The 25,995-nt window shown below is 53.1% G+C and overlaps 1 protein-coding gene across 2 annotated transcripts in view; it reads right to left on the bottom strand.

Moving 5' to 3' along the window:
- The window catches only part of SLC7A1 (solute carrier family 7 member 1), a 63,433-nt gene that overhangs the window by 8,429 nt on the left and 29,009 nt on the right, over positions 1-25,995 (bottom strand). Inside the window, exons 2-9 of one of the 2 annotated variants that reach the window (XM_065901881.1) lie at positions 23,276-23,371; positions 10,552-10,939; positions 9,008-9,166; positions 7,167-7,341; positions 4,960-5,081; positions 4,231-4,453; positions 3,401-3,540; positions 812-914 (exon numbers count right to left, since the gene is read on the bottom strand). In XM_065901881.1, coding sequence (XP_065757953.1) covers positions 812-914; positions 3,401-3,540; positions 4,231-4,453; positions 4,960-5,081; positions 7,167-7,341; positions 9,008-9,166; positions 10,552-10,921 — 1,292 coding nt within the window. In that variant the 5' untranslated portion in view covers positions 10,922-10,939; positions 23,276-23,371. The remainder of the gene's footprint in view (positions 1-811; positions 915-3,400; positions 3,541-4,230; positions 4,454-4,959; positions 5,082-7,166; positions 7,342-9,007; positions 9,167-10,551; positions 10,940-23,275; positions 23,372-25,995) is intronic. The other variant, XM_065901882.1, reaches the window with a different exon arrangement.

Genomic DNA, 25,995 nt, shown 5'->3' with positions numbered 1-25,995 from the left:
GAAGAAACACATGGTCGGAAACACTAGCTCTAGCTGATTCTCCAGAGCCACTACTGAGGCTCAGCCCAGGGATGGTAGCTGCAGAGCACGTTACGGATGGAATCCATGGCTTGGCAAAATTAAAGCCCTGCAAAGTAGGGGGCCTCTCACCAGGAGACCACATTGGGTGGCTATGCTACCTGGGGTCACCCCTGGAAGCAAGGAAGCAAAGCCCTGTCTCCCGGAGCAAAGGAAATCTGGGGCAGGGTGAGCTTGGAGGGACGGGCACCGTGGCGGCCAAGAGCCCCGGCCCGGATCTGCTGTGTCACGGCCCTCCGAGGGGCCAGCCCCGTCCGGACAAGACTCAAAGCAGAACCTGGAGAGTCTTCTTGCACATCACCCCCGGCCCTCCAGGCTCTGTAACAGCACTCTCACCTCCACGGAAGCATCACAGTGCCCCCAGTTCTCTCAGTGCCCACCAGGACCAGTCTCCGGTCCAAACTGAGATCGTTACCCTCAGCCTTCAAAAATTCTAATCCAAAGATCCAGCCCCCAGCCGTCAAGTTGTCTCTGTCCTCCAGACATCCAGCCAGAAAAATCAGAGCTTGTGAGAGAGACAGAGCAGTCAAGCCACCCACCCTGGACTCCTTTCAAGGCTGTTCTCTGTAACTAGACTTTCAAGCACCAGGTCCCACCCTCTCCCAGGCAGTTCCCAAAGGAACGGTGCACAGCCTCAAGTTTACAGTGTATAAACCATTAACATGAACTGACAGCAGGAAGCTGGTAGGGGGCGTCTGCTCTTGTGTCCTGGAACCCAGAAAGCCACACCTACCGTAAGACCAAGACGCAGGCAGCCACCAGAGAGTAAGCCAGGAGAGTGCCGATGGACATGAGGTCCACCAGGTCCTTCAGGTCGAAGAGGAAGGCCATCACCGCTGGGAGGAGGAGACGAACATTAGGATGGGCGTGGGCCCGAACACACTGGCAGCCAGGGCCACCACCCACCCGTGACCCCTGGCACCCGGGAGGGCCTCCCCTTCCCCTGCCAGCCCTTTCCATGAAGAAGCACAGCAGCACCGCTTAAAAGGAAGGAGAGCTCGGGATCAAGCCACATGCACAGCCCCCAACAGACAGCAACAGTGAGTAACATTTATACAGAGGCAGCACTTTTATCAGCATGACCCTGTTGACCCCCATGGCAACTCTGCCAGCCACCCCTACACTACGGACGGAGAAAGCAAAGTCCAGACATGTTGAGAGACTTACCTAAGGGCACACAGCTAGTAAGTGGAAAAGTCAGGCACTGAGCTAGGTTCTTATGGCTCTGGGGCAGTATGTCTTCCTCTACACCATGCAGACTCACAGTCTGCATCTATGCATATCTAGCCATCCACCCTATACCACCCATCCACCATCCATCCATCATCCTTCCATCATCCACCCATCCACCATCCAATGGCACTCATGAGCATGCCAGTCATTGGGTGCTAGGTATATGCCACTGAACAGGGTAGACCAAAGAGCCCTTTGGTCTTCCCAAGAATACCACCTGAGACCTGCATCAGGAGGCAACAATGATGAGGAGGTGGGTGAGGGCAAGTCCGGGGCCCTGGGAGGGCTCACAGAGGCTCCTAACCCAGAAGGTGGGCGTGGAAAGTGATGTTATTCCCAAACAATACCAGTCCCTTCACCACAACCCCACTTGATGCAAAGCAAAAAACACACAGTCTTTTTTGAAAATCACTCCTAGATTTTTTTTTCATTCCTAGATTTTTATAAGTGTATGCACGTCTATTTATGTGGGTATATGTGTCAAGTTTCCCATTTAAAAAATAACTTGGCTGGATCTACTTTGGGATATTTTCAAATCACATGCAATCAACACAAGTTGAAATATAAACGCGAAGCCATTACTTTTCCACAAATACTTCTCAAGCCCACACAAACCATGGCAACTAAAACAAATTCAAATTGAGGTTAACTAACAGAATTAAAGAGCAGCGAGGGCCTACAGGATAATTAGAAAACCCACTCTGTGTGTATCAAATGCTTACATCCTCACTCAGAGAAACCTGAGCCAAACTTCTTCCATGGAAGGTGATTTTTGGAAAACTAAAGACTTACTTATCACTCTGACCTAATAAAGAGAAAGAGCAAACCCTTGGTCTGGTGATACAAGAAATTTACAGCGGCTTTAAAGATTACAGTTTCATCTCCCTTAATCAGCACAGGAAGGAAATTGAGGCTAGGCTTCAGCATGATCACATTACATGTAAATATTCAAAAAAGAAAAAGCACCCACTATTTCCAATTCCTTAATCCCATAAACACACTGGTCGTATACTGATACATGGTGTTGCTTAACCTGCCCACAGCGATCACGCTCAAGAATGCAGACTCATACTGCACGTGTGTGAAATAAGGAAAACTGGCTTCCTTTCATTAAACAACATTGATCCATAAAACTAAGCACATTTTGCTAAGGGTGTGAATGCTATTAACAATTCACTCATTAAGAGGGTCAAACACCTCCCCTGTGGCTATCTGACAAGTCCCTGTGATCCAACTGTGACTGGTATGTGTCCTCATTCACCACGGAGACCTCCTGCTCCACACATGGGCTGGGAGGACCCAGCCAGTCTGGCCCCAAAACAAACCAGGATTCGAGAATCACTGCTGTCTTCCCTGGGCGTGCATCCTCACATCCCCCTTCTGGGCCTCTGTCTCTCATCTGTACACGTGCCTCTGGGCTGTGAAACACGACTCAAAGAGGAAACGGAAAACCAAGAGCGGTCTCTTTGCAGGGCTGCCCTGGTTTTCAAGGTGCACACAGCCCTCCGCTCCCTTCTGCCCTCTTGGCGAGGGACCTGATATCGATCCGTCAGATCCACCTCCTCTCGTCCTGCCGTTTGTCGTTCATAAGCTCAAGGTGGAGGGCTACCCCAGTCACACCCTCAGTGTTCCCTGGGAAACAGGTGGCATGTTTTATGAAACACTGATTGTAAGGGATTCTCGCTTCCCAGAGAATTCACGAGCTAAGACACATGGACGGTGAATTTCCAGCACTGACAAGACAGGGCATGTACCATGAAGGACTTCATCCCACCAAGTTCTACTCAGGGGCACCTGGGGAAGGGGAAGGACACAGCTCTGAAGGGACAGTGTATGTGCTGAGCTGAGCGCAGTGGACGGTAATCATTGAGAAATGCAACCTGTGAATTCCATCACATCCTCTGTGAAACTGGCATCTGCTTTTTGTCAAAAGGCACTGTTACCTTGCGACAAACCAGACTCCAGTGGTAAAAACCAAACGTTAAAAAGACCAGTTGCAACTTCTCTCAGACTGGCACAGGTCAAGACATTTCCTTAGGGAATAATAACCCAACTGTTAAAATGCTGCATAGGAGATTCCAGTTCTTACCGGCAATGGCACCCGAGGTTAAGGTGGCGATTATTGGTGTTTTGGTCCTGTCGTTGATTTTGGCCAAAAATTTAAACAGCAGCCCGTCTTCAGCCATGGCATAGATAACTCGAGGCATGGGAAACATGGAACCTAAAAGACTAGATGGGAGGAAAAGCGAACCGTGTCCATAAGAAAGCTCGGGGGAATAAAGGCATCGCAACAGGTGTTCACACCAAGGAGAGGGAGCCGGCTCCAACCTGGGAAGCCCACAGCTCAGCACACCGAGCCTGGAGGAGCACTTGTAGCAAGTCTGCACATGTCTGTAGGTTGGAAACATCTAACGTAAACCAGCATGGCATCTAGACACAGTTCTAGAGACGTTCTGTATTTATTCCTGCAATTATCTCCAGCTGAATCAAAAAGAAAAGCGTCACTGCCTTCATGAAGATCTCCCGGAGGTCCACAAATGTTTCCTGTGTTTACAGGCTAGCAGGAAGCATGAGGGCAAAATGATTCTCATTAAAAGGTATTTGTGGCCCTTGTTCCTTTTTAATGATAGCCTCTGCTTTATGGCCAAAATAAGGGCCAGAGACAGTGCTCACAGAGGTGGCCTGGTCCAGCCAGTGGCCACAGTCAGGGACAAGAGAAGCAGACCTTGCTGAGCCGACTGAAACGTGGGCCTCAGGCTATTGAGATGAAATGTCCGTAACGGAAAGACAGCCCCAGGGATTGATCGAGAGCAGCCCAAGGGGAGAAGTCCCACGATCGGGGCTGGGTTGGGCTCTATTTCACGGGGAGAGAGGAGTGCTCACGGCACACTCGCCTTCCCAAGCATCTCCGCTCCTCACCTGGTGGACAGGGCGCAGAGGGAGCCGACAGCCACCGCATACTTGGCACCCTCCCAGCCCACGTGCTTGAAGGCATCTGGCAGGGGGCTGTTCTTGTCCAAGCAGAAGTAAGGCATCATGAGGGTGAGGGCGGCCGATACCCCGAAGTAGGCGATGAAGCAGATGAGCAGGGACGCAACGATGCCCACAGGGATGGCCTTCTGCGGGTTCTTCACCTCCTCCCCTACAAGCCGCAAGGAGTTCAGCTGGGGGCTTGAGACCACCCTGCCCCTCACTGCCCTGCAGGGCCAAGGCCCTTCCAGGCTCCAGGGAACCCAAGGGAGAGGCCCTCAGACCACAAACCACAATACCCACGGGCCCAGGGAAGGTGCTCTCAGCCTTTGCGCTGAGGGTCAGCGAGGAAAAGAGAACACGCTGGAGGCTGGGAGCCCGGCCTCCTCGAGCGCCCGGACGACGGTGGACTCGGTGGCCACACTCTCCTGGAGCGCGCGTGGGGTCTGCTGCCAGCTGTAGCCACGGTGTCGTCACCCCGGGCCCGCAGGGGACAGGCAGGCAAGTCCCTGTCGGGCGGGCCACTTGGGGAGTGATGAAAGGGGGATGGGCAGGAAGGTGCAACTCCACACTGGGGCGCTCAGGAGCAAACGGGCAGTGGGGCACGCGCACACCCCAGGGAGGGGAATCAGACGCCTGGCCAGGCGAGCCCCGGTGTCCCGAGGGCGGCGGGCCTACCTGTGGTGGCGATGCAGTCAAAGCCCACGAAGGCGTAGAAGCAGGTGGCCGCCCCCGACAGCACGCCAGGGAACCCGAAGGGCATGAACCCACCGACGCCGGGCTTCCCCTCCTTCGTGCCACTGAAAGACAGCGCCGCCGTCAGGGTCACAGCCCCCAACTTCCTGGTCCCGGAGAGGAGCCACCCCGACGGCCACCCCGAGGCCTGGCTGGGCCCGGCCCTGCAGCGGCCCCCGGCCGGCAGGACAGCGGCCCCGGGGCTGCGGGCAGACCTAACTCCAGGACCCCAACAGTGACCGAGGGGCCGGGAAACAAATGCCTCTCTGGCCAGAGGCCGGCGCGGGTCATCACTGCAGGGACACAGCGCGAGGATGGCCAGTGACAGGAAATCCCATCAGCTGGCAGAAACAGTCTCTTTAAAACAGTATGAATGCCCTGTTTCATGCATCAAACTGGGATGACCCTGAGGGATGGGATGGGGAGGGAGGTTCAGGGTGTACACATGTACACCTGTGGCTGATTCATGTCAATGTATGGCAAAAACCACTACAGTATTGTAAGGTAATTAGCCTCCAAATTAAATTAATTAATTAAAAAAAAAAAACAGTAAGAAGACTAAATCTAGACAGACAACCAGGAGACAGGAGGCGCCATCTCCGCTCAATTCTTCACTGGCTCACAGTGACCGGTGAGGGAGCCTGTGAAGCTTTCCAAGTCGACTGGGTTACTTCAAAGCGTATTTCAAATTGGCCCTACTCTGCCCTGAATGAACGGCACTGATAAATTTGGCATGAAAAAGACTCAGGAATGCTGGGGAGTGACTTATTAAAAGCTCTCAACTCTCTGTAGTCGCGTTTCGTCCCCAGAAGGAAGGCTCTTTCTGTTTGAACTGCTAACCACATGATGTTAGAGCTAGTTTCGTGGGTTCGTTTCCTGTCTGTGTTCCAGTTAGTGAACCAGCTGCTGATCAGCGCCTGCCCACGGAGCAGGCCATCGGAAGACACGCCGGGCACCCGGGCCTTAATCAGAAGTCAACCCGACATGTGATCAGTCAGCTTTCCAGCCTCTCTTGCAGCTGGACGGGGCCCCCTGCTGGATTCTGGCCAGGGAAATGTAGGCAAAAGGGACATGTCTTCCAGATCTGAGCGCACGGTCCTCGCACTCGACCCCTGGTGGGAGAGCTGGGGTGTGCCTGTGTCCACCCACAGCCCAGCTCTGACCACACCACGTCCTTGCGGATGATCCGGCCCCTGAAAGCCTGCCTGTGTCCACGCTGGCCAGCCACCCCCAGCTGATCATTCCTGGAGCTGAGATATCTGCATTTTAGGAGGATCTCTTCAAAGCACCAATTTAACCTTTAGCCATAATTAAAACAGAATTGTAAACAAAATCAGAACTCCCTGTTCTCCCTCCTGAGACCCTAACATGTATCAAAAAATCTGACCAAAAAAAAAAAGGAAGGTTAGAAAGATCCATTCCAATGTTTGGCTTTTGTTTTCCGAAACAAGGTGAGCTTGTTGGTAAGGGTGTGCCCAGAGGCCTGCAAAGGCACAGAGTGGAGAGACGGCCGGTCACCTGCCTCCAGCCCTAGGCATCCTGAGCCCGATATGGAAGGACACTGAGGCCACAGCGTCTCAGGGCTGACGCGGCCCATGTGGAGTGGGAGTGAAAGAGGTTGTCATCATTGCGTTGTGATAACCTCAGTTGTTCTGAGAAACTACTCTGAAGAATGCCTGAGATAAAAAATTCCACTGACTTCTTTGTTCAAGGTGATCAGATGGGAAGGCATTTCAAAGGAAAGCGGCATCTGCATGGTACCGCAGAGGAAAATCTTTTCCAAAAAGGAAATTCAGAGTTCGATCATCAGACAGGATAGGGGGAAACGGACTGCTGAGTGAGCCCGACCACGGTCCTCACCGAGGCAGGGTTTTGGAATCAGCATCCAGAGATGCCGCCGTTCCCCCAGCATCTTCCTGTGTCGTACAACCTCAGTCAAATACAAGGCAAGAAAACACAAATTTCAGACAAAGAAAACACCCTCAGCTATCTGACTGCAAAAAAAAAAAAAAAAAACCAGTTCAGTAATGACAAAATATTCTAGCTCAAATTACATTTCTTCACAAAGACTGTAGTGTACTGTGCCGTGGTAGCCAAGGACCGCCCTAGCCGCACCACTCCCAGGCGCCCAGAGTCAGGGGGACACCCACTTGTTCAGGCAGAGGTGACCCGACGTGTTCCGGAAGTCCTCCTCCGTGAGCTGCCAGTTTTTAATCGATCCTTTCACAAACCCCGACACCATGATGAAGCCCAGCACCAGGACGTTGACACACGTGAATATTTTGTTGACCATGGCTGACTCTTTCACACCCAGAGTTAAAAGTCCTGCAAAAGGGCATAAACAGAAACGACCTCAGTGCTGACCTCGGGCCAGCAAGTCTCTCTGGGGTGGGGGTGGGGGACAAGAAGGTGACGTTAAAAGAATGTGAGCAGCGTCAAACCTCCGAAGAGGAACGAGGCTGCAGTGACTCTCATCCTGGAGGCAGGGATCAAAACAACCCGAGTCCGCGGGGTGTTGACCAAAGCCAGCAGGGCTGGACGTCCAGCCACCTCGTGGAATTGAGACAACAAGCAGGAGCACCGCGGGGACAGACGGGTGGGCACATCTGAGCCAGTGGCTGCCCTCAATAGCAGAGTCCTCTCTGGGATGAGGGGAGCCTCTCGCTGAACCTCAATCACTGAGAACCACCCAGTGGCTGGGAGTTCATTTCCTCCAAGGGGACACTCTGCTCAGTTTCTTGAGAGAAAAAAAGAGTTGTCCAGACATGGAATCATTCAGATGCTCTGTGGGGTGTCAGCAGTGTCCACAGGTCGTCACCACCTGGGGGTCCTGCCATGGAGTCCCCCTCCTGGGACTCAGCGCACGTAGAATGTCTGAGCCAGACCAGCTCTACCTCGAAAACTCGATATAAAAAAAATACTGGGTGTAAAAAGCAAGCGTGACACTATGCAAGCTGCAGGTCCGCCTTGGGGAGCACAGAACACACTTCTGTGGAGAACCTTCAGCCAGGCAAGGGAAGAGTCAGGGAAGGTGCCCAGGGACACGGGACCACGATAGGACTGGACATCTCTTACACGTTTTAACACAAAAGATGCTCTACGTGATAGACTGATTTCTGAAATACAGACATTACAAGGGCATGGAGCAATTCAGAGAACACTTCACACTCCTTTGTGTTTGTTCTTCAGCCTCCCTCCCCCTTGTCCTTATGAAAATCTCACTCCTGCAGACTTAATTTCTGATCCGTGTTCCTGCCAGCTGGACCAGACATACCGCTGAGACTGGCCCTGTGCAGAACGATCTCAATTATGTGGTGTGTAAAATAAGGCATGGATGTTTTTAAAACCTATCCAAAATCTTCTAACCTCAAAAGAGAATTTATCTGCATATCCACTTAATGTGCATATTAACAAAACTCCCAACTTGGTGGCTGAGACTAAGGTCAATGTCACTAAGAAGACTAAGGCAGTCATCAGCTGTGTTCAAGCCCTGTCTGCAATTTAAAAATCCAGTACCAGAAACTCTGTGGGGAAACTTCATTATTTAAGGGGGTTTTTGCTGGCTGATTGGATGCAAACCACCCCAGCCGTCTCCAATCCCAAGGTTCAGTGACCATTGGGCCTGGGTCCTCCGTGTTGTCCTAGCTGATGAAGGCCAACTCTCCTTCCTAAATGGTCATCCGCTGAGTCAGAACTCGTATCCCTGGGTCACCTGCACACAAAGCCCGCAGCCCTAACGAAATTCTACTCCACAAACACTTACGCAAACACCTGAGAGTCTCATTTTAATTAAACAGTGCACCACTCGACCTATTCAACAGGCCAACCCTATGTGAATCTCTGAGAAGCCATTTTGACAAAAAAAAAAAAAGATGTCTGCATCAATTAAAGAAGAGAATATGGGGGGATGGGAGAAGGAGAACAGGAAAGAGCCTGAGCCTCACCCCGGACTCCCGGTTCCCCTCCCAACGCACCCAACGTGTGGCCATACCTGTGAGAATGAGGATGATGATCACGGCGAATATGTCCGGGTTCTCAGCCAGCACCCCGGGCGCGTGCAGGGCCATGTGCGTCCGCGAGAACTCCCCAATGGGCTTCCCAATCAGCTCGTCAAACGTTGCGCTCCAGGCCCGCGCTACGCTCGAGGTACCTGCCGAGAAACACACCGTCAGACGGAAGAGAAGGCAATAGTCAACACAGCGCCTGTTGTCTAGTCTGATATCCGCAGCACCCGCAGGGGCTCACAGCTCTCGGGTGCTGGGGAGCAGGGGACCCCGCAGCAGCCGCCACACCTCAGGATGTGCTGACTCAGACGGGAGGACCGGTCGGAGTGTGCAGAGAAGCCAGATGTAGGGCCTGGGACCAGATGCATTCTCTATCACAACCAACACAAACGTGTGTGTGTGTGTGTGCATGTGTGTACCATATGTTTTGAACCTACGTGTAGCTGAATCATAGTAAAATTTAACAAAATAACACCATCCTGACCACCAAGAGGCGCTCTGACAGTACTGAACTCTACCTATTTTATTTCACTGTAACAAGAAATCCTGGGGACAGATCATTCAGGGGACCTCATGACCGCACCGAGGCTGCAGTAGGCAGTGGGGGCCACATTCCTCCCTGAAGACCCTCAGCAGCAGAGCTGACAGGGCCTGCCTCCCAGAGGGGGGTGGGGGGCCAAGGACAGCGGCTCAGGGCTGGCCATCCCCCCAGCAGCCAAGTGGCTGGCTCACCCCCCACCCCGCCCCTGACAGAGTCAGCCACCTCTGCCGCTGTGCCAGGCCTGGGAGACCACGGGCCCCGAGGCTCTGACGGCACAGAACATCCACAGGTGTGGAGTCCAGCACCCCCACCCCCACCCCAACGGCCAAGAGCACCCAACTGTTCTCTCTCTCTGAGTAACACCTGTCACTGCTTTTCCAGCAATGCTTCCCGGGAAATGCTGCTAAAGTTCCAGTCATCACAAAAGGCGTCTTCCTTTATTTTTAAAGGGTGCCTTGCTGGTGACTGTCACCTGCTGGCTTAGGAACAGCAGGAGCTTCACGCTCACCGTTCTGTTTTATTTGCAGGCAAGCTCTCTGGAAATGTAAAAGCCCTTTTAAAGTAGCAGCATTCCCACCGAGAGGCTGGGCTGTCAGACTGGGTAATTTCTAATTTCCTCTTTGTGCTTTTTTGCATTTCTTAAATTTTTCTGTATCAGTGATGTATTTACTTGAGTAATCAGGGAAAAGACTGAAAGAGATGAGGTCCTTTATTTCACTAGCTACAAACATCCTGATTCTGCGTCTCTTTGTGGTAACAGGACTGGCCTCTTGGGGGCTGGGCTTGTCCCCACTAGGGTCCCACGTGCTTGATCTTTAAGAGCCAGGGCAGTGGTGCCCGCAGCAGGCCTCCACCTTGCACTAAAGGAAAAGGGAAAAGGCGGGAGGTGCCGGCCTGGGGTGGGGAGCCAGACCCCTGGGGTCTGGGGAGCCAGGTTGGGGCGGGAACACCAGGAGGAAGGCGGGGCCGGGCCCTGGCGCGGAGACCTACCGATGATGTAGGACAGGATGAGGTTCCAGCCGGTGATGAAGGCCCAGAGCTCGCCCACAGTGACGTAGCTGTACAGGTAGGCCGAGCCCGTCTTGGGGACCCGCGCGCCAAACTCGCCGTAGCAGAGGCCGGCCAGCACGGAGGCCAGGGCAGCGATGAGGAAGGAGATGACGATGGCGGGGCCGGCGTCCTCCCGCGCCACGGCCCCGGCCAGCACGTACACGCCGGCCCCCAGCGTGCTGCCCACGCCCAGCGCCACCAGGTCGAACGTGTTCAGGCATCGCGACAGCCGGCTCTCCTCGCGGCTGCAGTCCACCACCTTCCTCCGAAGCATCTGCTGCCCGACGCCCATCAGTGCGGTGCACCCCATCCCGCGGCTTCTGGTCTGCTGAGGGGAGGACAGAGGCGGGAGCTTCGTTAGCGCTCTGGTCTCATCCAGGAACCCCTTCACCGCAGCAGGTGGGCCACGTGATCCGCACTGTCACTGCCGCTAAGGCCTCACCTCTCACGATCCCACCACCCGCGGCCAGAACGCCCACCCACGGCTTCCCGGCCTCAGGCCTGACCAGTGGGAGAAACACCCAGGGGCCAACACGCCTGCTGATGGGACTCCGGTCTCTTGAGCCCCCACACTAATTTCAGTTCCCAATCGAGAGCCTTCTATGGGCAGAAATAGCAGGAAAAATGCAATTAAGCCCATTGTTCCTGAGTCGTACAATTCACCAGGAAAAGTAAAGCTGCTATTCTAAGGGTATGGGCTTCCCGGGTGGCTCAGCGGTAAAGAATCCGCCCGCCAATGCAGGAGACAAAGTCTGATCCCTGGGTCAGGAAGAAACCCTGGAGAAGGAAATGGCAACCCACTCCAGTATTCCTGCCTGGAGAATCCCAGGGAAAGAAGAGCCTGGCAGGCTACAAGTTCATGGGGTTGCAAAGACTGAGCGACTAAACAACAACATTCCAAGTGTGCTGTTGTGGAAGGCAAATCAAACTAAACACGAATTTAACTATCAGAGCCCAGAGGCCTTCAATGCCAGTGACAACACTTTCCAGACCTTCCCGGGGCCAAGCAGGAGCCAGGCTGTCTCCAGTTTAACAAAGAGTGTGCCCAGAGCAGAAAAGCACTAAACTGTCATGGGTTAGGCCGCTTGTAACTGTCGCTACTTTGGGAAGCACTTTTCCTTTGCACCATGCTGGCAGAGTGCTATGTGATACAGTCCAGACAGTGCACATGGGGTCCAGTCATCGACCCTCACAGCCTTATCACTCCCTGGGGCCCAGGATGCCGCCCACCTCCTGAACCGCATCCCTAGTCAGCATCCTCCGGGAGGCGCCAGCCAATCACAGGAGAATTCGTCCCGAGGGGGCGGGGCCTGCCTGGAGCCCCAGGGAGGGGGAACCAGAGCCCCTATCCTTCCAAAGAGGACAGTGTGGGAAGGGGGAAACCTGAAAGAACATCACCCCGGACAGGCGGCCAAGGTTGACATCAGTAAGTGGCAGGTTATAGTTGAGCGTATGATGTGATGAGAAAGGCCTTTACCTCGGAGAGGTTCCTCCCCAAAGCCATAACCCCAGGCTAATCCTGAGAAACGTATCGGACAAACGACAGAAGAGGAACCTCCACGAAACACCTGCGTTTCGCTCCTCGTGTGTTGCATGAGTGTTCCTTCTTTCAGTTGTGCCCGATCCTTGGGTGTCATCAAGAACAAGAGAAGTCCGCAAGCTGGTGCGAGCAGGAGGAGCCTCGGGAGACAGGACACTAGCCTAGAGGATGGGATGAGGCCCCGGGATGGGAGGAGGACAGCAGGGAGGACTCGGGAAGTCTGAACCAAGCACAGACTTCAGCTGTATCCACACTGGGTGGTTGGCCATAGCCGAAATATCACACTAGTGTTAAGATGCTAATCTCAGAGGAAACAGTGTGGGCACACAGGAACTACCCTCATGGCTTTCCTGCGAACCTATACGTGTGCAGAGATAAGCTATCACCGTGACTGTGCCACTAAAAGTTCACCTTGATGACCAATTGGTATTGACTGATCTACCTAACTTTGCTGCAGTTAAGTGACTGGAAAGCACGATCGTCTAGGTGGAGACAGCAGATCTGGCAGAGTCCGTACCTAACCACCTGGAACCCCGGACTGCCTGCCCAACACCCTTGTGGGCTGGTCCCCTACCCGGCCTCAGGCCAGGCCCCCTGCGAGGCACAGAGGGACGGGTGGGGGCTCCTCTCCGTATTTTATCTGATGGGCCACGAGAAGAGAGAAAAACAGTTTCTCAAAAGTTTGCAGCTAGAATGGGGAATAACCTCCTCCGGTCGGAAACCCTTCTTGTAAAGATGAGGAAAAATAACGCAGAGAGCCAAGAGTCAAACGGGGTCACGAGCTAGGAAGGTGCAGGGGGGCAGCTCCATATCTGGGTATGGTGTTGGTGGGGGGGGGGGCGGGTAGGAAATGATATCACCCTCGGTGAGGGGGGCGGAAGTGGGAGGAAGTGAGGGAAGATGACCTTATTAGTGGAACACCAGTGAAGCAGGAAAGTCAGGGGTCCGATAAGAGCCGGGAGGGCAGGGACGGAACAGGAGACACGACAGAGAGCGCCGGTACCCGGGATGCTTGCGGCCACTCGCTGGCCCATTGCTGGCGCTCAGTTGGGAGCCCTAAGCCCTGAGGGGTCCCAGCGAGGCGGCCGTGCTGGGGGAGCAGGGCAGGTGCTGAGGACCCGCCAGGCACCAGCGCTGTCCGGGAAGCCAGGGTGCGAGTCCTCCTGGTCCTGCCTTCTCCTTTCTTCCTTCCAGGATTTCCCTGAATTCATTCAAGCCAGACTGTGAACCACAACAAAGCCTATAATAAACCACTGCTTGGATAACAGATTAAAAGGGAAGATGCGCCATTTCAACACCACCCTCAGCAGAAGCGCTGTGCCAGGGACGGTGGGAAAGGCGGTGAATAACTTGGCAGCATCATCTCGGGGAAAACCCAGAAGGGAAGTGGAGCCTGAGAGCGCCTGACAACCCGCCCTGCTTCTAACATGATTGGTAAATGGGAGAGACATTTGGAGAGAAGAGTCACCCACTCTCGCCCTCTCCTCAGTTCAGTTCAGTTCAGTCGCTCAGTTGTGTCTGACTCTTTGCGACCCCATGGACTGCAACACGCCAGGCCTCCCTGTCCCTCACCAACTCCCGGAGCTTGCTCAAACTCATGTCCACTGAGTCGGTGATGCCATCTAACCATCTCATCCTTTGTCATCCCCTTCTCCTCCTGCCTTCAATTTTTCCCAGTATCAAGGTCTTTTCAAATGAGTCAGTTCTTCGAATCAGGTGGTCAAAGTATTGGAGTTTCAAAGCTTCAGCATCAGTCCTTCCAGTGAAAATTCAGGACTGATTTCCTTTAGGATCAACTGGTTGGATCTCCTTGCAGTCCAAACGACTCTCAAGAGTCTTCTCCAACACCACAGTTCAAAAGCATCAATACTTCAGTGCTCACCTTTCTTTATAGTCCAGCTCTCACATCCATACATAACTACTGGAAAAACTATAGCTTTGACTAAATGAACCTTTGTTGGCAAAGTAATGTGTCTGCTTTTTAATATGCTGTCTAGGCTGGTCATAACTTTTCTTCCAAGGAGCAAGTGTCTTTTAATTTCATGACCACAGTCGCCATCTGCAGTGATTTTGGAGCCCCCAAAAATAAAGTCTCTCACTGTTTCCGTTTCCTCATCTTTTTGCCATGAAGTGATAGGACCGGACGCCATGATCTTCGTTTTCTGAATGTTGAGCTTTAAGCCAACTTTTTCACTCTCCTCTTTCACTTTCATCAAGAGGCTCTTTAGTTCCTCTTTACTTTCTGCCATAACAGTGGTGTCATCTGCATATCTGAGGTTATTGATATTTCTCCTGGCAATCTTGATTCCAGCTTGTGCTTCCTCCAGCCCAGTGTTTCTCATGATGTACTCTGCATATAAGTTAAATAAGCAGGGTGACAATATACAGCCTTGATGTACTCCTTTCCCTCTTTGGAACCAGTTTGTTGTTCCATGTCCAGTTCTAACTGTTGCTTCTTGACCTACATACAGATTTCTCAAGAGACAGGTCAGGTGGTCTGGTACTCCCATTTCTTTAAGAATTTCCTCCTAGATGCAGTTTTTAGTTCACACCAAATGGATTCTCTCCTCAAAATGATAAAAGCCAAGTGCAAAGCAAAGACAGTATAATTGAACAGCATGGTCTTTCCTTGGCTTCCCAGAGTAAAATGACCCAGGAGATTAGAGAAAGCACCACTTTTCTCTGAAAGACCAGACATTCTATCCTGGGCTCTGGAAAGGGCTGGTCCACAGTCCACACGCCTTTCTCACAGGGGCTGCTGTCTGGGGAAGAAGCCAGAGCTGCCAAAGGGACTGTGCTGGGACCCCTGGTGAGGGGCATGCCAGGGGACACCTTCTGAGAGCCCGCTGACCTCACTGCACGCCGAAATAAGCCCCCTGGACACTGCAGCTGCAGTGAACATGCCACACGCCCCTGGTTATCCCCTCTCCATGAACCCACTTAACCAACCCTGGGGGCCCAGCACCATCTTTAAAATAAAGGGGCCGGGGCACTGAGTTCTGTAAATTCAGACAATGGACTGCAAACACATGTGAAAGGGACGTTTTGGTTGAGACTCCCTGGACATGGCTGACTTCTTGTAAGTGGGGAGACAGTAGCCACCGTTTCTCAGGAAGAGTCCTGGGCCGGAGGGAAGTGCTCGGGTGCAGTGAACAGGAACACAGGAGGGTTCGCTGTTTTCTCCTGGGCTGCCTCTCTAGCATGCCCTCTTTGGGGAAAGGGCAAACCCAGTCCCCTGGAAACCACTGGGGCAGGAACACAACCAGTAGCCGCCGAACCCCAGGGCTGAGAGTGCAGACAGCATGAGTGGCGTGACCAATTCTACTTCCCAAGGTAGGAGAGATCGAGATGCTCACGAACCTCACCCCGGGTTTGTTTTAAAGTAACGTCCTTTCTTTCTCCTGGGCAGTAACAGAAAAATCGTGTTCTCCGGGCAGCATCGTCTGTCGGTATTGTGCACATGTTACTCCACAGCTCACGTTCATGCCCGGACTCCTGAGCTGCTCATTCAGCCAACAGCTGAAAACAAATGAAACTTCTCCATGTAAAACCAATCTAAGCCCGCCAGCCTCACCAGTGTCAGGTTCGGACATTCTTCCTGCAGTCAGGATTTACGCAGAAAGTTCCCAGTACGCATTGAAAGCGTTATCTGGAAATCACATTATCTGTCTCCCACGGAGAAATTTCTGCAACAGTCGAGAGCTACACTTTCACTCCAGTTTTTGACAGGAATCCTGTAACAGCAAGAGCTTTGGCTCTCTCTCACTCCCAACTCACGCAATATGAAAGAATGTTCTCTTAGAAAAGCAAAGGAAATATGTCCCTTTCCCACAGAATTTCTAACTCCAAGTTTGAGTCCAATGATCACTATATAACAGTCAGAGCAAGATGGCCCAATGGGTCCAGACTGCTGAGATAAGGACTTCAGGATGCAGTGTTGAAGGTGTCTGACAAAGGCAGGCAGGTGTGAACTGTATGATTTTTTTTTTCCCCACACAAATTTAATGACAGTCCCATCACCAAAAAAGAAGAGCTTAATGGCTTCATGGAGGGAGGGGAAGAGGTCACAGACAGAGGCTGTGATAGCCATTAAGTTCATAAATTCTTTGGAGAAAGTCTTAACATTGACATTTTATTCTTCATACATCCGCTTTTTTTTTTAAGTGGTCATTACATTTGGGAGTGGTCCCAAGCAGGGGAGTCATGTAGAGTAAACCCTGTCATTCCAGAAGGAGACAGACGCGCTGAGGTCCACACAGGACGATGACCAGGGACGGGCAGTCCCCAGGTCCCCTCCAGCCGCGTGGGGCGGCTGCCCAGGAGTCCTGAAGGCTCTGGAATGCCTGCAGCTTTAATGAGGAAGGGAGCAGAGGTGAAGCCATCTCAACTAGACGTGGTCCAAAATGAGAGCATTCCAGGTCACGGGCCATGGTGGAGGAGGAGAGATGCATGGAAGGAATGCAATCTGTGTTGAAGGAAGTTGTTTTCCAAGCCAGATCCACTTCCCCCAGGTGTCAGGAGGCCCAGGTGCAAGAACTTTTAAGTTAAAAAAAAAAAAAAAAACGATGGAGGGGACTGGTTGACGCAGATGAAGACCCCAACACGTGGGCGTGTGGAAGGCAGTTAAGGAAACAACAGGACTGAACCTAGTGCACAGTGGGGCAGGAGGGAGGTGAGGGGAGGAGGGGACCACAGGGCGGTGAAGGTTTGCGGTGGCTGGGGGGCCAGCCACACCCCCACGTCCTTGCTGGGCAGTGGGAGCCTGTCCACCTCCCATGAGATGTGACCTCAGGACTCAGACTCTCTTGAAGTCTCCCAGGACCTACACTCATCTGACCCCAGGCAGCGATGGACAAGCTGAGGGTAGAATGGAACTCCTCCTGAATTCAGGGATCTCACTCCTGGTATGATGCCCTGGGCTGACACAGCCAGGCTTAGGGAAAAGCAGAAACACAGTTCCAGCCAAAGAGGCAGAGTCGGGGCCAGTAACTTGGTGGAGGGCATGCAGCCAACAAAAGATGGGAGTCGTGGCTCAAACCCACACCTCACCGCCTGCAGAGCCTGCGCTGTCCTCTGAGTCAGGATCCCTGGGGCCCCAGGGGTGCGGAGGGGGCGGGGAAAGGCTGGGCAGCTAACTGGCAGTGGGCAGGAGAGTGGTGGTGATGCAAGCCCCCATCTCGGGGCTAAGCGTCCACACATCCCACCGGCAGGGCCGCATCTAATCACCTCTGCCCCCAGCACCTACGAGGCCCACGAGCAGAACTTACGGGACCAGAACATGTACAGGGCCCATAGCTCACACTCAGCACAATCACTGACTTAATTTCAGGAAACTTAACAGGACACTGGCTGGACGTCTGTCGTTCATCTCAGGCAACATCTTCACCATTGCCTTCAACGACTTACAAGGGTCTGTCCATCAAAGGAGATCTCATTTGCTGAATATTCAAAGGTTCGTCACCAAAAAGTTCGGTTCTGTTTCTCTAAAAGAATACGCATGTAAGAAGACGCTATTTGGGTTAAAATTCAGCCCAAGCAACAAGGAGTTGCCTATGAGGCCTTGAAAGTTTTCCAACAGTTCCTTCTGTCGTGGGAGGTGCTCCACTGTGGGGACAGCTGGCATCCCTGTCATCTCTGCCCAGGGTTCCTTGGATTAAACTAGTGCATGTCTCTGGGGCCTCCGTTTCCACATCTGAAAAACGGGGTGGCTCTCTGGTCCTGCCTTGACAGACAATGCACAAGGAGTATGCTAAGACAGCTTCCCTGGTGGCTCGGTAAAGAATCTGCCTGCAATGCAGGAGATATGGGTTCCATTCCTGGGTCAGGAAGATCCCCTGGAGGAGGGCATGGCAACCCACTCCAGTATCCTGGTCCAGAGAATCCCATGGACAGAGGAGCCTGGCGGGATACAGTCCATGGGGTCACAAAGAGTCAGACACAACTAAGCATACACAGGCAGGCATGCTAAGAAGCAAGTTCTTCCCAGGCAGAGTCAGCACTGGCTCTTTCTTCTAAGTCTCAGCACCTGCCCATCACCTCTCCCTCACAGAAGCAAGGCAGACAGTCTCTGGCAGCTTGGGGTCCCCATCACACGGCGGTCATAAACTGACGCCTGGCCTGACACTGTCAACGTTGCCAGCTTACCCACACCCAAGCTTGTCCGCAGCGTTTGCCCAGATCCAAGAGAGACAGCAGACAAGAAGCCAGTGGACAACCCAGTAAGCGCATCCTCACAAAAATCAGATAAAATCTAGGAACGCTTCCTCCTGCAGCCAGCAGGATGTGACTAAGAGTCTTTTCGTCTCCGGACAGTGTTTCCATCACCAGGGAGCCGTGCTTTATCAAGATACATGCCCCAGTTCTGTGCGGAAATGCATTACAACAGAAACCTGTGTTTCATGAGGGGCTCAGAGCTCCTCCAACACGTGCCTTAGTGCTTCTCACTTCTCTGGGGTGGAAAGAAGCGAACGTGCTCCACCTGGTTCACTGAAGCCAGTGACGGACAAACTCTGTGGGCAGGCCCGGGGGTGGGGGACGGGCCCCCCTCAGGGAAGGATCCATGAGCCAGAGCCTAGCAGGGGTCTGGTCCTGAGTGGGGTGTGAGGTGCAGGGGGCTGGTGAGGGGGCTTTGTAAAGTTGTGTGTGTGTGAACTGCGGACACTTCATCTGGCTATCCAACCTCAAATGGAAATGTCTTAAATAAAGTTCCCCCAGGATCAGAATTCAGACTTACTGGCAGAACACTGCTTCTTTAGTTCTCCAGGCTCTAAGGCGTCCTGAAAAGCATATTAGAGATTTCAGAGGCTCCTTCTCTAAACATCCTCTTTCACAAAGCGCCAGGATGGCCAGTCCCCGGAACCAAGCAAGGGGGAGACTCCTGCCCAGCAGATCTGACCTCACTGCTTGGTCACAGACCATTATTTTCCCATTTACTCAGTTACTCACTTAGCAAACTCTCACAGACTCACCTACGTACCCGTAAGCCTGGGGCCACTGAAATCCTCAAACACCTGTCACTTCCTCCCTTCCCCCAGTCTTCCCACTGTCACAAGCTACTCTGAGAACTCATAATTTCTAGAAAATGCACTGGCTCAAAAGTAAAGTAGCTGTGAGAAGTCAGGGACAGCTTTCCCAAACCGACCTGGAGAATAGACTGTCTCGGGAGCCGGGGTCCACCTGAAACCAACACGACACGCCAGCTCCTCGCCACACACACACACCTGGGTTCACTTTGTCCTCCCCAGAGACGAGCAGAGTCACAGGCCTCCCTCCTCTCCCTGGAGGACGAGTGGACCCCAGCCACAGTCACCTCACTTTAAGTAGGGAGCCAGGATTTGAACCCACGTCCTCTGATTCCAGGAGCCCTATTCCACGGCAGGTGCCAGAGTGACACGACTTTGACCAAATGTGCTCTTCTTCCCGCCTGACAACGCTCAACTTTGTCCCCTATCTGAAACCCTACAAATAAGGGAGTCACATGGGTTAAGGCAAACTCTTTCTGAATGTCACTACTCCTGTCAAGTCCAGTCAATGAGTTACTCACACGGTGGAGTGGATCTGCGTCACCCGCCCACTTCCCGCAGCCACTGGCCAGGCGCCGCTGGCTTTAAGGCAACAGGCGCTTTCTCTAGGTCCGAGGACAAGGAGGTAACCGGGGCAGCAGGGCCGAGCAGGGGCCTCGGGGGAGAGGTCTGGAAAGCAGACAGAGGGCAGGGGCTTGGAGAATCATACGGAGGAAGAGCTCCCAAAGAGACAGATCAAATATTGCGCTGGGAGGGCGCATGTCTCTGAAAAAGTGGGAGGACAGTGTCAAATGAGCCTGGCAGCAGCCAGGCTGTTTTCAAGCAGCCCTTGAAAACAACAGGAACACACACGAGTGTGAGTGTATACTCAGACTGGCAGAAAATAACAGCAACACACAGGAGTGTGCATGTATACTCAGACTGGCTGAAAACAACAGGAATATGGGTGTATACTCAGACTGGCAGAAAATAACAGTAACACACGTGTGTGTGTATACTCAGACTGGTAGAAAACTAACAGTAATACACACTAGTGTGAGAGTATACTTAGACTGGTCTGGAAGGAGAATGGAGGCAGTGTCTCTGGACAGATTACTGGCATTTTCGTCAGCATTTTAACATTCTTTCAGTGACTGCTTACTGCTTCTGAACTGAGGGGAAGGAAATCTCTTCTAAAGAGTCCGCCTGGGAGGTACCTGGGTACGTAGAGTTTCATTACGTTTTCTCTCTGCATACGTGCATGTTGAGAAATTCCCAAAAGCAAGAGAGAGGATTTCCTGTTAGGCTGACCCAGAAAACAACAAGGAAACTCCTCTGGAGACCTGCACCCCCAGGGCAGCCCCTTGATGCTAAGACACGGCTATGTACAAAGTCTCTTGTGCATGATTAGGTTGACCCATATGAAACTCAATATTCAGCCAATTTTTTTTTTAACTAGAAAAATAGCCAAGAGTAAAGGATTTTTAATAAGCAGTCGTGGACCATGTCCCTAGACATTTCTCTGGGCCTAAATTGTACCATTTGGGGACTTTGCCTGAAATTACAGAAGCCAACGTGCGTTCCAAAGAAGAGGTTTAAGGAAAACGAAGAACAAAGTGGCTTGTAGGTTATTCAAAAGCTGGGAGAGAGAAACCAGCAGGCATGTGTTTCTGCGGGACGTATGTGAAATTTCCGTTTCACCCTCCCCATTTTTTGGCAGGTCACACGCTCACCTGCCCGAGAGACAAAGTTTAGGCCCACCAGGCTGAACAGGTGAGGCTGGGCTGGGCTGCGGGGAGCAGGACAGGCCAGGAGAGCTGCAGGTGGGCGTCTGAGGGATGCGCACTCGAGATGTAAACCTTCTATGTAAAGAAAGGGCTGAGGGCATCAACCACATACCACTGCAAGGATTAATCAGGTCTTATTGGGCAGGACAGACATGAGGGGAGACAGTCCCAGGCTGCCACCTGCCTTCTTTATTTGGGAGTGAATTGATGCACTAGCCTTCGAGCAGGGCATTTTGATCCAGCTGACAGAGTGCCTGTGTGCAAGCAGATATTCTGTCCCTTCCCGTGTTCCTGCATTTGCTCCATCCCTGTCCTCTCCTCTTGAAGCCCCTGGTTACCATGGGGATTACCTGCGCAGGGCTGGCTGTGCAGGGGTACCCCAGCAGGAAAGGCACGTTTCGTGACAGGTCGTGCTGGTGTATGTGCAACCTGCTTCTCTGGTGGCCAAGACTTCAGACACTCGCCCCCAAGATAAGAGCATTTAAAGTCTGGAGGAAGCACCATGGCCCCCTTCCTGGATCCACACCCCACCTGTCTGCAGGCCGACCCCAAGCACCTGTTTCTACACTTTCCCAGCACGGGGATTTCTGTTACGTCACACATGTGGGGTACACATCCAGCGGGCAGTAACAGAATTGTCTCCCTCACAGAGAACACACCGCCATGGACCTGAAGTCACTTCGCAGCTTCGGAAGCAAGCGGCCAGGTGCATGAGGGTCTGTGGACACAGTAATGCAGGACGAACGATCAAGGGCCAGGAGAAAACGCGCCGGAGGATCATGGTGAAGCCTGAGATGGACTAAGTGGCCACGAGTGTGGACACGAGGCCAGGGCTGGCCTGCGGCACTGGGTGTGAAGGGTGGGTGGTGGTTACACTGGACGTCACAGGCAGAGCCCCTGGCTCTGCCATGATGGAAGCTCCAGGGCCATGACCTTGAAGACAGGCTGTCCCTACAGAATGCCACTGGAACCTGACCCCAGGGGTCGCCATAAGCCAGGGCTCATTGTCCGGCCTGTGGTTAACTGGGAAGCTCGCACACACGCGGCTCACTCAGAGCATCCCCCTGCCGCAGGGAGGAGCTGGGGAGCCCCGCCCCCTCCCTCAGGGGGCCTCCACGTGGCAAAGGTCATAGCTACGCACCCCCAAGTCCCCTGATGAAGGACTCAGCGAGGGCCGCTGATCCTGACTATGTGTGTCTTCTCAATGCGGTTCCATACTCAAAATTAAGAATATGAAGGGCCCAGAGGACTGTAGGAGTGTGTGTGTGGGGGGGCAACTGCAGTTCTTTTGCGCGCGTGCGCGCACACACACACACACACACACACCCCTCTGAAAAACTGTGATGAATGAAACAGTGACAAAAGTGAAGCCTCCATACTCGCTGACCTGTTACTTACCAAAGAATAACCTGAGCAATAACTGTCCAGCACTTATACAGTAGGATCCTTTTCCCCCAACCTACATCCTATGCCAGATGCAGATATAAGCAACAGGTGAAACTAGACCCACTCTCACTTTATTTATTTGGTTTTAATTTTTTGGCTGCACCACGTGGCATGTGGGATCTTAGTTCCCCAACCAGGGATTGAACCCGGGCCTCCTGCAGTGGAAGCTCGGAGTCATAACCACTGGGCCACCAGGGAAGTCCCTGGACCAACTCTTATTTAAAGGGACATGCGGGACACGGAGATCCCTGGCCGGTCTTGGCCTTCCCTGCTCTCCATGCCTGTTCCTGTCTCCCTTTGCCCCCATCCATGGACTCTGGGGCTCCAAGCTCCGGCCTGAAATACACTGACCGACAGGTGGTTACGGCACCCAGGAACAAGCTGTGGGAGAACTCTTGAGGAGAGTGAAAGGCTGAAGACCGCGAGGCAGGGGAGCCAGATGCGAAGACTAGGAGCAGGATGCAGACTGGAACAGGCGCTTGACCCTGAGACCCTAACGGCTCCGAGAGTCACAGGCAGACGAGGAACAGATGTATTGAGGCCATGGCGTTGCATCAGCCCACAGGGCCCAGTCCCTCTGAGGACTGCAGGCCAAGCAGACAAAGCCCCAAGTGCGGGACCCACTCCCCACAACGCGTCCTGGACCAAGGCCCTGCTGTCCCAGGACGTCAAGCAGTCTGGACGGAGCAGAAATGCACAAAGAAACTCAACCTTTCCGGGTGAGACAGAAGAGCTGACTGAGACAGGCCAGTGAGATGTTATAAAAGAAGGCTTAGGGCTTAGCTGTCAGTTAAGTCAAAAAGCCGACAGCTAACAAAAGGCCTAAATGAGTAACACCCCATTATAGTAACACCCCAGCACCAAGAACAGACCCTCCTGCTGGACTGTACCTGGACTACGATGTGAGGACTGTCACCTCGTCACCTGTGGGTCCCTGGTCCTGGAGCAACGGTGTCTCAGGAGGCTCGAGAGGGGGCGGCTGGCTCCTAGGAGGCAAGGGAAGAGACCACGTTAGACTCCATCTGGGGGCCTAGAACCTCCAAGCCCGTGGCCGACGCAGGGAGGAAAGCTTCTGTTCAGCTCAGCATCAGAGGGCAGGCTAATGGTGGGGGGATGAGGTCCCAACGTAAATGAAGAAGCACTGGGGGGGCGGGGTGTGGAGGGGATGTGGGGAGGCACTGCTGAGGAGAGACCCAGAAACTGGACAAGACAGCCTCCAAACCAGGGGTCCCACCCCGCCGCCGCTGCAAACATGAGGTCACGTCTCAAGTAAGAACGATAGCAGAGCATCACCCAGACAGGCCACGTCCACATAACAAGGGCACAGAGCCGGCCTGTGCATGCTCAGAGGCCCTGAGGGGCCGGCCAGGCAGTGAGTCCTCTCGGATGCTAGCACTGAGACCCCCAGGTCAGCAGGGCCAGAGAGCCTCTGCTGCCTCCTCCAGGGAACTCGGGACTCCAATCTGTGACCGTCCACTCTCCTGTCCTCGCTGGGACCACACAGTGGCATGGCCCCAGTACCCTATCTGGCTGGCAGTAAGCACCCGCCAGCCCCATGGACTTCAGGGCAGGCCCCAGACTGCTCCGATGGGGGCAGGAAGACCCTCCTGGACGAGACGCATAACGTCCTCTGTCTTCCCAGCAGCAGGGTTTCTACTCCGCACGCATTCACGCCCTCACTCACTCAGGAGCGGGAGAGGTTTGGTCATCACGCAACCTGAACATGATTCTATAGCCGACGTGACCCCAGCGAGGATCAGCACTGAGCCAAACACGCACGTGAAGATGTTCACCAACAGCTCCAGTTTGTGACTGCAGTGCCGCAAAGATTCCAGCAGCTGGAAGCAACTATTCCATCCCGTCCAACACCTTTCGGCTGCTCATCCTACACTAAGATGCCATTCTTTGCCATTTCTCTTTTGCAGATGTTCAGACCTACAGAAAAGCTAGCATATTTACAATACTTTTCATCTACATTTACCAACACTGAACATTTTGCCACATTTGCTCTTTCGTTATGTACACTTTTCTCCCGAACCACTTGAGCGTGAGCTGTAGTAGCTACCATGACACTTGACTTCTAAGTATTCTGATAGCCCACAAGGATGACACCTACTTAACTCTTAACGCCATTGTTACAGATAAGAAACCGAACATTCATTCAATAGCCTCTAAAACACAGCCCATGATCAAATGTCCAAAACTGACAGTGTATTGCCAGCTGTCTATCATGTGCCAAGTACAGGGGCAGTGGGAGAAGCGAAGGTGCATGAGGCTCAGGTCACAGTCCAGGGCCGATGGACACACGGATCCTTCCTGGGGACTGATGCCCAAGAGAAAGCGGCAGCTCCACCTGGACACCCCAGGAAAGGCTTCTGCCACAAGGGGATGCTGTTCAGAGGACGAGAGAGCAGGGACGGAACATAAAGACGGAGAGGCTAGACTACAACACCCGAACCATGCCGCCCAACCCCGATGTCCAGGCCCTACTTCCGAGAACGTATGACTATAGCAGGCTACATGACAAGGAGGTTGCAGACGAACAGAGGAACCAGCCGACCTCCGGTGAGATGTTCTCGGGTGGGTCTGATGTAATCCTCAGGGTCCCTGAAGGAGGGGGGAGTCCAGGTCAGAGGGGTGGGATGGGAGAGGCTCTAGGGGCGCTGCCAGCCTCGAACTGTCCGGGGCCCAGAGCCAAGGCAGGCAGGCAGCCTCGAGAGGCCAACAAAGGCAAGGCGCTGGATCCTCCCTAGAGCTCTAAGAAGGCACACACCCTCCCAACACCTGGCCTGGAGCCCAGTGACACCCATTCTGGACTTCTGACCCACAGAACTGAAAAACAGTAAATCTGTGTTGTTTCAAACTTTTTTTTTTTTTTTTTAACATATAGGCTTGAAACAAGACTGGAATCTACCCAAGTGCTGGGGGCTGGGAACAAGTTATGAAGTCTGGCCACCAAGAGCCATCATCAGATCTGTATTTTAGGAGGAAAACCCTGGAATGAAAGGAACAGAATTGAGAAGGAAAACAACTGAAGATGTTTGGGGCCAATGACAAGATCTGAGCTATTCAAAAAAAAACCTAGAATTGTGGGAAAGTTTTATCTGTCACCAAGGTCTCAGTCGACGGTTTCCCAAGACTTAAGAGTTTTCTGAGGACACTGGTGGTGATACTAACAAATGTGTTTTTAGATAAACATATACATATGATGGGCTTCCCTGATGGCTCAGACAGTAAAGAATCCATTTGCAATGCAGGAGACCCAGGTTCGATCCCTGGAGACCCAGGGTTGGAAAGATCCCCTGCAGAAGGAAATGGCAACCACTCCAGTGTTCTGGCCGGGAGGATCCCAGGGACAGAGGAGCCTGGCTACAGTCCATGGGGTTGAAAAGAGTCAGACACATACTGATCCATACCACCCACATAAGTAGAAGCTCCGTGGAGTTCTCCACAATCTTTAGGACCACAGGGGGATCTGAGATCAAACAGTTTGAGAACCACTGTGTTAGGGCTGCCCTAAGGTGTGGACACAGCCAGGCTGACCCAGGCCCCCCAGGAAAGCCGCTCTCCAGCTTCCTCAAGCAGGGTGAAGCAGCCTGACCGAGGGCCT

This window comes from Muntiacus reevesi, chromosome 11, assembly GCF_963930625.1.
Source record: "Muntiacus reevesi chromosome 11, mMunRee1.1, whole genome shotgun sequence".
NCBI lineage: Eukaryota > Metazoa > Chordata > Mammalia > Artiodactyla > Cervidae > Muntiacus > Muntiacus reevesi.
Note: the sequence above shows the minus strand (reverse complement) of the source record. Positions and strands in the feature narration are given on the sequence as shown.